We start from the raw sequence: 12,685 nt of genomic DNA, 5'->3' as shown, positions 1-12,685 counted from the left end.
TAACAAATTTTTAGGACATATCCTGTTTGCAAGAATAGAAAAAAAAAAAAAAAAAAAAAAAAAAAAGAAGATCTGATTCTGGGAGCCAACAGGGGTTCACAAAAAGAGGATTTAACTGATGAACCTCCTAATTTAATAGAAGCAGGAGAGTGATAGATACATCACATCTTTATTTTAACAAAGACATTTATCAAAATCTCTTGCAATCTCCTTGCCCAGAAGATAGGCTAAGATGGACCTGTAGCAAACACAAAGAGTGGTGAGTAATAAATCAATGCCTCCTTGCACTGAGACCTCCTCTGTATGTCACAGCTTTCCAATATTATCTCTGCTTTGTCCAATATTTTTATCAAAGATTTAAATGAAACTAATATGTATCCTTATCAAGATTATAAAAATACCTGTATTGGGGAAGGAGTGCTAATTTGCTGATATTCACAGAGTTTAAATGGGTGAAATTATGAATTCTAATAGGATTAAACTGAATAGTGGTAAGAGTAAAGAGGGGATGTAAAACAGAACAAAATGCTGCCAATCCAGATTAAAATAGTGTACCTGGTACTGCCCAGAAGTTTTTAGTTCCCCTCAACTCATAGACTCAGTGTGTCCTGGGAAAACAGACCAAAACATCAACAGAAAGACAGGGAACTGCTGGGTAAGGTAGCAAACACTGTACTCCCAGCAGTTCTGGAGGCTGAGGCAGGAGGATCCAGAGTTGAAAGCCAGTCTCAGCAATGGCGAGGCACTAAACAATTCAGTGAGACCCTGTCTCTAAATAAAATACAAAATAGGGCTGGGGATTTGGCTCAGTGGTTGAATGCCCCTGAGTTAATCCCCAGCAAAAAAAAAAAAAAAAAAAGATCGTGAAATGTACAAGTCAAGCTCTTTTTCATTTCAATGTACTCCAACAGGACTTATCAAACACCTATTAGACATCAGGAATAGTTCAAGGCCCAGAGTTACAAAGAGAAGATCGGACATTTGCCTTTAAATGGTTGACCACATACTAGGAGCAAGAGAGGCAGTTAGTCAGATAACTAATAGTGACAGAATTCTAGCAATGGACAAACTACCAGGTGCAAAGATTTTGGAAAAGGTAATATTCTACCTGTGGACAGGAGAGACAAGGTGGGTGGAATCCAGCATGGAACAGGAGACCTCCAGAGTGCTTCTTAACCCTAGAGCACCTTCACAAGAGGGCTCTAGGAGTAGAGGAGGGAGAAGCTCTCTGTAATGAAGTCTCAGGAAGGTAGGTTCCAGAAAGGGGATGTTCAACCTGGGGATGATGACAGAGAGAAATCATACCAAGTTCTCTGGGGGGAAAGATCTTGGTCATATTTATTGCTGGACCCCAGTGTCTAACACATTCATGGTTGTAGCACAATATATTTTTTGTATGAATAAACATGATGAACAAATGAAATACTGAAGCAAGGCACTTACTCTAAGTTGCTCCCCAAAGGGAAAGTAAGATCCAATAACAACATTGTAAACAGGCTATCTAAGAGCCAGGTTTAGCCAGTAAATTGTTTTGTTTCACCTTTATATCTTTTTTCTTTGTAAAATTTACCAGTATTTTACAAAACAGATGGTTATTTGGATAAATTTCCTGTTCACCTTGAAACGTTATTGGACCTGGCAACTCTGGGGTTATATGGCTATCCAGAAATATTTGGGTGCCCATTTCAATAAGACAAATGTTCACAATTTGCCATAGACTCTGCCAATTTCTACTGTATTCCTAACCTGATGCCATTCATCTATCATCATACACACACACACACACACACACACACACACACACACACACAAACACACACACACAATTTTTCTTTTAGTAAAAAGAGAGTGCAATGTTTCTTGGGTCTATATTACTATCACAAATGGGAAATCAAAAGACAGTCAAAATGACTGTTTGAAGAAAAATGGAAGAAAGTATACTTCTGGAAGAGGAGGATATTCCCATATGCCTAGTATGCAAAATTCTATATGTCAAAGAATATAACCTCCTATCCGGCTCAATTCACTCAATTACCACATCAGCCAACCCTTTCAGGATTTGAATTTTCAACCATTAGTATACAAAATACTAAGAGGACTTAGCTCAAAAAAAGAATTAGCACTTCAATTAGTAAACATCTGTGCATTTAAACTATATCAAGTGGGGCATGGTAGTACACACCTGTAATCCCACTGGCTCAGGAGGCAGCAGGAGGATCCGGCCTCAGCAACTTAGACCCTGTCTTCAGTGGGAAAGCACCCCTAGGTTCAATCCCCAGTACCACCAAAAAAAATAATAATAATGTAATAACAATTATACTAGACTGCTTTGATAACCAGAAACATGCACACAGAAGTTCCAGGCAGGATGACAGTCCACCTGGAAAAAATTCTCAACAGCAGTGTCTCATTTTGCACTTCACCCTGAAGGTGCCTCTGTGATGGCATTTTACCACTTTCCTAAAATTCACTAGCTGTATTACTCAAAAGTTATGAGCTTTTTCTTATTGATTGTAAGAAGCAAATTTCTTTCCATTAACATATCCAACCCTCTCAGCACACACTAGATTCTAAATGAAAATTTACTGAATGAACAGATGAATTTATATAATGTTAGAAGCTAAAAAGATCGTCATTCCTTTTCAACCCTAAGAATCTCATTTTATTTGGTTTAGCCTTCATTTTTTTTTTAATTTAAAACTAGGCCAAACAGTAGGAAATAAAAATATTTTTTTCTGAAATAATCCTAATAACCATCTCTGTCTGCAAACCTTTCATACTTTGACAAATATGAGAACAAATCGACCCTACTCCATCTGAACTCTCTCTGTCTTCTTGTAAAACTGCCCAGAAAGGAAGCTCATAGAAATCAGAGTTGATGGTTTCCAGCATGGCCACATCCATTCCCAGGAAAGGTCACAGGATCTGGAACCAAAGGGGAGGCAAAGGAAGGGCTCTGAGCTGTCTGCCCTAGGATCTCACAGCCAGGAGCTCAACATAAACTCCATCACTCTTTTTTAATTCTCTGCTTTGAAAATGGCTCTGGTTTAGACAGACAGACAGACAGACACACACACACACACACACACACACACAGGCTGTATCCCAGAAAGAGACTTATACTGGGGGGTGGGGAGGAAGTCCTCAGAAAGATCCCAATTTCAATCAATCAGCTCCATCTTCACAAGCTGGCACAGGTCTGGAAACTGGCTAAGATGTCAGAAATCTCCATTGTGGCAACTGGAGCCTGATCCTGGTCTTGCACCTTGCACCAATTTTCCGCAGCATATAGATCAAGCAACATTTTAGAGGCCTATCTATTTCATTCCTAGGAACAAAACATGATTCACCACCTTGATGCCTTCAGGTCAAAACTTTCTGATGCCCAATGCATTCCCACTGCTCCTCATGATATAAACTGCACCCAATTGGTCTCTGGTATTCCAGGATCTCATCACTCCACTGATGCCAGAGAGCCCATCTGAGCAGCATCTCCACACATATCACATTCAGCCTACACAAGGCAATCATCAGAGAGCATCCCAGAGCTGCAGGTGCTCCTGATAATGCCATTCTCAATGCCTCCATGAAGGCAAAGCCATCTGCTCTCTCCAGGAATATTATGGAGGGGAAGAAGGGTGTATGTGGTTTGCACATAATAAATGCTTCCCAACATTGCTATCTCAGTAAGCCTTTGGATTCCTTTCTGTATATTATGCCAGGGAAACTGGTATCTCAGTCTCACTAAACATAGGCCCCCATGGAGTCCCAGTGGTTTCCAAGTTTCTTAATCACCTTATGCACTAATTATGCTGCTAATTTCCTGATTCCATCCCAAAATACTCTAAGCCAATAGATCTGAAATGGAACCTGGAAATCAGCCCCAAGTAATCCAAGTAATTTAAGGCAGGAGAGTCTTAGAACAATAAGACATAGATCTCAAAGCTTTGGGAAGTTGGGTAGGATTGACAAGCTTAGCAGAAAAGTTGTTTTCTCAGCATAACACAACACACATTCTTTTCCCAGAAGAACTAAAAACGAGTGAAAAGGAAAAATTGACTGTATCTCCTTTATCATGTTTCTCAGGTCTCAAATGATATTTTCTCCAAAACTTTCCAGTGGATTTCCACAGCACAATACTAGTACACATCACATTCTCCTGTCTTCCTCTATTGCTGTTCATCTTTCTTCTTCCCCACCTCTTGCTATCATTATAATTCTCAAATGCTTGTAAGTGGTTTCCATAGTCTTCTTAGATCATTCATCCAATAAATAACAACATCTGGTTCTGCTCTGTTTTTCTCTAAGGCAAATCCCTTTGGCCCTCAATCATTTTGGTTGCTATCCTTCTGCATTCCCTCCAGTACCAGAACTAAATAAGCAAATCATCATCACTTAATGCATCTAAAGTACTAAAGGATGCAGCTCACAGGCACCAATGCAGATAACAGCACAGAGGAAAAGCAAAATTCCTGTTGATTTGAGCTCAGTGCACCACAGCCTCACCTGCCCATGAAGGGGCAGCAAGTGTCATTATGACTTCATTTAGAATAATGACTGTATCAAAGGAGTCAGAGAAACTGAGGATATGGAGATCAGTAGTGATACCCAGAAGACAGCAAGTCCCAGAAGAAAATCCTTAAAAGGAAATCAGAAAAAAGTAGCCCAGTGTCCCAAATACCTTAGTTATAACTACAACTGAGCTGTCAATTTTTAGCAAATTCTCCCTCTTTTTTTTTCTTCTCTCTCTTAATGGTGTTTGGTGAGTACTAGGATGTAATGCAATTCAGACATCAACAATCCAGCGTTATTGAAGACATCCAAGATTGCAAGCAAAGTACTCTATAAGACTCTTGTACTTCAATTATTAGCAACAAGTTGAAAAGTCACCAAGCCATCTGTACTTCCGATCAACTAGCTGCAAATTGGGGGCTTCCCACAACTCTCTCAAATTCCATACTTCACTAGAATGACTCACAAGAATACCACTATACTTATTGTAATTTGCTTATAAAGGACACAAAGCAGAACCAAAGAAAAGATTATGGCATAAGGTCTAGGACAGTCCTAAACACAAACATTCTGTATCTTCAGGATGCATCTCTCTCCCAACACATCAGTATAAGATTACCGACCAGGGAACTCAAGCAAGATTGGAGGTCCAGTATTTTTAATGAGGTTTCATTATGTACACATGATTGATTACATTATTAGCTATGGATTGAACTCAATCTCCAGCCCCTTTTCTCTCTCAGGTTGGGAGTCAGAAACTGATAACACATGGCTCAAAGCCCCAACTCTCTATAGTCATGTGATTGGTCTTTCCAGCATGGCCAGTCCTCGTCCTGAAACCATCTAGGAGTCACCACCACTCCCTCACAAAAATTTAGGTATGTGGTTCCATTTCTATCCCTTAGGAAATTTCAAGGGTTTATAAGGTCTCTCCCAGGAACCTAAGACAAAGACCCAACAAATTCTTTAGTATACAACAATGGGAGAGAGGAAGTGATAGCCACATTAATTCCTTTGATAAAGTAATGTACTCTATTTGATCCAACAGAAAATATTTCATGTTACATGTCATTGACTAAAAACAAAGCAAAACAAAACAAAAGGTCATTTCTTATAGAAAGCAGGGCACTGGAATTGATGAATTTTAGGGCCTCAAGTACACGTTGTAGGAGAACCTGTGAAATTCTGAGTTTTGTCTCAGAAGTACAACTGCTATCTCTAGCTTAGAACTTTATAGCAAGCATCCATCAATGATTTATGTTTCAATGCCATTCAACAGGAAGAAGATCCCAAACTTCTGAGACTCATGATCTCCCAGCAGGTTTCAATGGAGAGCCATGATTGCCCCTTTCAAAATCTAAGCTGCCTTTAACCTCCCAGTAAGAAGGATCCAATGGAATCCTCTGGGTTGGTCAGAGGAAAGACCAGCTCTGCCTTCACTTTTCCCTTAGAGGAAGTCAAAAGGAAAATTAACTAAGAAATAAATCAGACTTTTCTACATTTTAAAAGGAGGCCTACCTTAATATTTCCCCAAAAGCAGGCATTCATAAAAAATGGTGTATGCATTCATTTAAATTGTCTATTATACTTATTACATTTTTGATAACATAGGTCTGGTTTTTTCTAATTATTTTTTAGTTGTTGATGGACCTTTATATTTTATTCATTTTTATTTTTTTTAATTGTAGATGGACACAATATCTTTATTTATTTATTTAAATGTGTGGTACTGAGAATAGAACCCAGTGTCTCACAAATGCTAGGCAAGTGCTCCACCACTGAGTCAATCCCCAGCCCCTAATTATTGCATTTTAATTTACAAATTAATGGGGTTGACTGTGACACTTCCATTCATGCACATTCTCATATCCTGCTTTAATCCTAACCATCCTACCAACTATTCTCCCTTCCTTAATAGTCCCTCTTCTTCATTTTTTCCCTATATGAGAGAAAACATGCAATATTTGGCTTATGATTAACATGATGACTTCCAGCTACAATGATTTTTCTGCCAATGACATTATTTCAGTCTTCTTTGCAGCTGAATAACACATAATGTGTATGTATGTATGTATGTATATACATACATACAGCATTTTCTTTATTCATTCATTCATCTGTCAATGGGCACCTGGGCCGATTCCATTTCTTAGCTATTGTGCATAATACCACAGTAAACATGGGCACAAAGGTCTCTCTTTTGCGTGCTAACTTCATTTCCTTTGAGTATATAGCCAGGAGTGGTAGAGCTGAATCCTATGACAGTTTTATCTTTAGTTTTTTGAGAAACCTCCATACTCTTTTTCCATAGTGGCTGGGAATTCACATTCTCATCAACATTGTATAAGGGTTCTTTTTACCCACATTTTCATTGATATTTATTTATTTAGCCATCCTAAGTGGGATAAGATGGAATCTCAGTGAAGTTTGATTTGCAAGTCCCTAATGACTAAAAATGTTGAGCATGTTTTCATGTTAGATGAATTTATTTTTAATTGTCAATAAAATACTCATTCTTTCTTTCAGCAGTAATTCTTAGTCTGCTACTATGCAAGCCAGGCAGAGTCCTAGGTGGTAGGAAAGGGCGCACACTGATATGGCAGGATATTAAAACCAACAACAAAAATACAGTGCCAGGCAGCAATGAGGGACGTGAAGGCAAAGCAGGGTGGAAAGATAAGGGTGAAACATGAGGGAATGTTTGCTGTTTAGTTCAAGAAAACGCCCTGTGAGGAAGTGGCATGAGCAGATACCCCCATGAGGCAGTGAGAGTGCAGGCCATCCACAGAGGGATGGGGAAGAGCATTCAGGAACAAGAAACCACAAGTGCAAAGGCTGCTGGCGGCAGCAGGTCTGGCCTGTACAGGAACAAGGGCTCCAGAATGCCCAGCTGGAGACTGACAGCCCAGAGGGCAGAGAGGGAGCCAGGGGTCAGGCTGAACAGGACTCTAGAACAGAATCCCGACCTTACCATCTGGAAAAGGAACATGGCCATTACGTTGGCATAATCAAGCATTCCTCATCCCTCTTTTAAAGTGGGATGACACTGGGCACAGTGGCACATGCTGATGATCCCCAAACCTCCAGAGGCTGAGGCAGGAGGATCATGAGTTCAAAGCCAGCCTCAGCAACCCAGCAAAGCCGTAAGCTACTCAGCAAGACCCTGTCCCTAAATTAAAGAATTTTAAAAAGGGATGGGGAAGTGGCTCAGTGGTTAACACCCAGTACCAAAAATTTTTAAAACATAAAATTAAGTGGGATGACTACACACGAAAGTCTGGAAAAACATGAATGTGACTCCAAAGGAAGACAGAAAAGACATTAGTTGATAAGAAGAGATTGCTTCAGAAGGTGACTTCCAAGCCTCCATTCAGGGACTCATAAAAACCCCCAGGATCCAAAAATAATACCTCTCATTTTCCAGCCTCCTACGCTACCAGACTGTAGGTTGAGCTTATCTGGCATCTTCAGCGTGTCCTACCTGGCCTCCTCCTCTGGGGTTTCTAGGATAACCTCAGTTTGGTATATAATTTTCAAAGCCACTTTTTCATTTTTCTCTATAAAATATTGCCTCCAAATCTGTTTTTCCTTTGCTGTTTCTATCACTGAATATCCCAGACTGCCTAGGCAAACATTCTAGACCACTTTCGCTTTGCCCCTATTCTGCCAACCCCATTACTTCTCTTTATCAATGGCTTTGCCCCCTTACTTAGTCCCTTCCTCCATCCCTCTCTCCTCTGTCCCTGCCATCTTCACTGTGAATTTAAAATTTTTAGGAAGACCTGAAAACATTCTCCCCCACCTCCAGCAAGTGGATAAAGGAATTTAAACCTTCCTTTTTTTTTTTTAATGGAAAATGCTCAACCCAGGGACCAGGGCAGTGGTTTTTATAAGTCTAGCGTACCTCATACTTAAAATCTATCAACAATGCCCACATAATAAAATTAAGGTCCATCTAAAAGTGAAACATTTATATTTGGGCTATCTAAAGAAATTCTAAGAAATATTTGGAAAACCAGAGAGGGAGGAACTCTCTCAGTGGCTAAAGTTATCTTTCCATTGAAAACCACTACAACTTTTCAAGAGGTCAGTGTTTACAAATTATTCTCTCGAGAGTCAAATGTGTGTTTTCTCACCCTCTTTAAAACATTAAACTTTCAGTGGAAGGATTAAGTCAGAAGCCCATGAATTGTTGCCAATTGCCATGGTTTCCTTTTCTAAGTTGTCAGAGCCACCTGTCAAAGGAGACCTAGTCCAGCAGGCCAGAACAGGCTTTCAAACTCCAACCCAGTCTCAAATGATCATTACCATAAACCCCAGTTCCTATTACACCAGCTGGAAAACACTTAAAATGCTGATAATACAGAAACAATATTATTTCAACAGTTTCTGTCCTGCGCATTGAAACAAGCTTAAGTGCTGAGCCAAATTATAAGGGGTGGAGTCATCAGCTAGTGATGTAGAAGATAGCACTTCTTTCAAATCAGCCCTTCTCTCTTTTCTGCACTAGCCCTCTTTTTAAATTCAAGAAAATACTCTACCCTATAAAATCCTGGTGTACTCTCTGTTCTCTTTACACTTATTCACACTAGAAATGCTGAATCATGACTCTGGGGTTGTAAAAGAAAAACTATTTCAGCGGGGACCCCAAGATCCACGGGGGATTCCACGCGTCTGCATTCCTTTGCTTTGCACCTCCTCAAGTCCATTTCCAGAGCTGCTTGGCAGACTGGAGAAGCTCTGGGAGCAGACAAGAGGGAGAAGGTCGGGGTGAGTGACATGAGGAGAATCTTCTCTCTCCCCTGCTTTTTCCCAAAACCTACGCAGTCCTAGCAGCTCAAGGCTCCCTCCTCCTCCCATCTTAATGCATTCCCAGAGGGGGCTGACACACTCCTCCTGGGCAAAGCTACCCAACAGCTTCTGAGAAATTTCCAATTTGGAAGCATCGCCAGCACCGCCACCCCTCCAGAACCCAGTGGGCCCGCGCTGGTCCCATTTGGCAGCCACCAGGCAAGGACTGGGGTGCAAAGAGGCCTCATCAGTTGGCCCCTAGCTGGCCCAGAGAAGCCCGCCTAAAGCGCACACACTTGAGAAACTCGATCCCAAGTCCCCAGCTCTAGCCTCCCGAACCGCCCCAGGAGCCCCGAGAAGAGAGAGCAGGACCCTAGCGCAGAGTAGTGTGGACAGGCTGGAGAAAACGGAGGCGTGGAGGGAAAGGGCGGCAAAAAAGAACGCCCGCCTAGCCAGTCCTGGAACTTCTCCTGGCCTGGAGAAGCAGTGAGATTCGGGGAAGGCGGCGGCAGCGAGCGTGAGGAGAGGGACTCACTTGAAGGTGAGGACGCACAGCGGCCGGTAGGACTTATGGCTGGTGTTCTTGGCCATGCCCTTGCCCCAGAAGTCGTTGGTGAAGATGCCCCAGCGGAGCGGGGCGCCCGGCCGCACATCGGGGTTGTTCACGATCGCCCACACGTCGTCGTGCACGAACTCGCCCTGCAGGGAGCGGCCATAGCACAGGCAGCTGGCCCCCGCCAGCAGCGCCACCTCCCCGGCCGGCGCAAGCCCGCAGCCCGGCCGCCGGGAGGGCGCGCGGTCCCTGCCCGGAGGTGGTCACCACCATCGCGCCGCCGCCTCCGCTGCTGCCCTGGCCTTTCCCGGGCGTCTGGCATCCTCCCCTGCGGGGGCCCGCGCAGCGTGCGGCGACAGCCTGGAGGTGGGCTCCCGCAAGGTGCGGCGGCAGCTGGACCAGCCGCGGGCGCCCCGCGCTCCGCCGCCGCCTGCGCCGCGGAGTTGGCCAGCTGTAAATAAACAGCAGTCCCCCCGCCTCCCCGGGCCATCGCCACCTCCTCCGCCCCACTGCGCATGCCCGCTTGCTCTCGCCTCCGCCCCCCTACTCCCCGGACTCGAGCCGATTTCCCCCAACACCTGGCACCTACGGACCCTTCCCTGGCTCTCTGCTGGGCTCAGCCCGCTGGCGCGCGCGACCCTGACGGCGAGAGTTCACGAATAGGTAAGCTGAGGTCGCGTCGCAGGGCCGCTTGGAAGGGCACCCCCGGGGACCTCCCGGTGATCCCAGCTCTGCACGCAGTCCCTCTGCCCCATCCATCTCTCCGGAACCGGGTTAAGGAGGGCAGATCTGGCGGGCTTAGCAGGTGCACAGCCTGCAACCCCACACTCACCCTCCGAAATAAAACGGCTGCCCCTTCCCGGGAACTTCCCAGCTTTTCAGCACCCAGGACAAGAGCTGCCGCGGCGCCCGAGAAACGCTCTGGGCCGGCTCTGCGCTCGGGTCCCGCCGCCCTCTCCGTCATCCCCCACCGGGACTTTCCCTCCCGCCGGGCTCTCGGTCCTGCAGTCCCACCCTCTGGGAAACCGCTTCCAAAAACACCTTCCCAAAGCCAGGAGAAAGGGTGTCCCTGGCCAAGGACTTCCTGCCCGCCCTGCCCGGGTTTGTTCAGAGGCGCCAGGGCTGTTTTTTCTTTACTGCCCATTTCTCTGCCTGTGTTTATAAAAAGCCTTAGGTTCGATTTTTGATTTGGGTCTGGGAGATGACTTGGCTTCTGGAACATTTCTCCTCGCTTTTTATTTTACTTAAACTCTTAAGATAATTCGGGAGTTGCCAAGCAAATTACTTTTTCTTCCTTTCTAACTGGACCTCTTGGATCTGATTTTTACCTGGTCTGTGATAATAAATTAAGTAAATGCTTTTTAAAATAAATACTTTTTTTAAAAAAAGTCAAACAATTCTTTTGCAGTGTTTGAACTATTCCTACTCAGTCGATATGAATTTTTAAAAACTAGAGGAACACATACCCACAAAAACTGTGTATGAGGACTTTGGCATTAGCTTCTAAACAGCCTTTCTGAATAATTGTTCTCCTTTTTAAAATACTAATTATGAAGCATAAATGAATTTCATATCCCAGGGTGATGATTAATAGAATTTCTACAAGGATCAATTTTCTGGCCCCTTGTAAACTTCAGCTATTTTACTGTTGAAGTCACCAGGATTTGACACATCCAGACAGAACACACTAAAATAAAATGTCACCATTTGGGGCTGGAATTGTGGCTCAGTGGTAGAGCGCTTGCCTGGCATATGTGAGGCATGTGGATCCTCAGCACCACATAAAAATAAAATAAATTAAATAAAGGTATTGTGTCCATCCACAACTTTTAAATATTTTTAAAAACTCATCATTTCATTCCTTTCCTTCCAAAATCCTTTTAAAACCTCATTGATCTGAAACTAATAATAGTAAAATACAAAGCAGAAATTGTTCTTCTCTCTGAACATTTGGTGGCTCTTTACTACACCAACTTTTTAAAATTTTAAGATGTATCTGAATGTTGAAAACTCAGTGAATTAAGACAAACATATTCCAAGACAGAATATGGTTCACCCCTTTTCACTTTGTTTTTTGATTTTTTGTTTTGTTCTCTTTTGGTTTTGGTTACCTAAAATGAGTGACTGAAAAATCCTAACCATTGATATTTTCATCCTTTCATCAAAACTTTTTGACCCTTGTTAACTTAAACATCCAGACCACATTTTATTTCCCCACACCACACAAAACAGCCCTTCCTATTCACTTAATAAAAATATGTTGAGGTGTACTTTGTGCAGCAATGTGCTCACCGAACAAAACTGCTTAAATATGGGGTGGGAGCCGGTTAACACCATAAAAGTGGAGCTTTCTAAGTTAAAAACTAAAAGGAATAGTGAAGTTGTCCTTGCAGAAATGATATTAGATATAACATTATTCTCACTGATAGGCCAAGATGTCAATCTTACCTATAATTAACAAGGAACTTCTAGAGATAATATCTTTACCCTATAGAGTGACCCCTAATAATAGATTTTTATAAACAGCAAACTTTTTCTCCTCCTTAAACTCACCTTTCTAGAAGTCACATCCTTGCCCACTTCCTTAATCTGAGTTGTATTCTTTTTTAATTGAAAGATGTATCAGAGGGGTCCATGAAAATGAAGAGTATTGAAGAAGCAGTGAGAGCCAAGAAAGGGGATGAGAGGGATCCTCAAGTCATGTTCCAGGTTTCTGAGCACAGAGTTGCCTGAAGCTTTCCTCCAGGTGCAGTGCCATCTCTATTCAGTTCAGATGATAAATTTTGGATTAACTCAAAATATATATGATCCCTAATTTACGATGGTTCT

At 42.7% G+C, this 12,685-nt stretch overlaps 1 protein-coding gene across 1 annotated transcript in view; it reads right to left on the bottom strand.

The window, feature by feature from the left end:
• The window catches only part of LOC113178212 (protein O-mannosyl-transferase TMTC1-like), a 115,955-nt gene extending 105,609 nt beyond the window's left edge, over positions 1-10,346 (bottom strand). The window contains 2 exon segments of the mRNA XM_077799070.1: positions 9,839-10,105; positions 10,159-10,346. Coding sequence (XP_077655196.1) covers positions 9,839-10,105; positions 10,159-10,346 — 455 coding nt within the window.
• Between the last annotated feature and the right edge of the window lie 2,339 nt (positions 10,347-12,685).

This window comes from Urocitellus parryii, chromosome 5, assembly GCF_045843805.1.
Source record: "Urocitellus parryii isolate mUroPar1 chromosome 5, mUroPar1.hap1, whole genome shotgun sequence".
In the NCBI taxonomy this organism is placed as follows: Eukaryota; Metazoa; Chordata; class Mammalia; order Rodentia; family Sciuridae; genus Urocitellus; species Urocitellus parryii.
The sequence above is the reverse complement of the archived record's forward strand: the minus strand, read 5'-3'. Positions and strand labels throughout refer to the sequence as shown.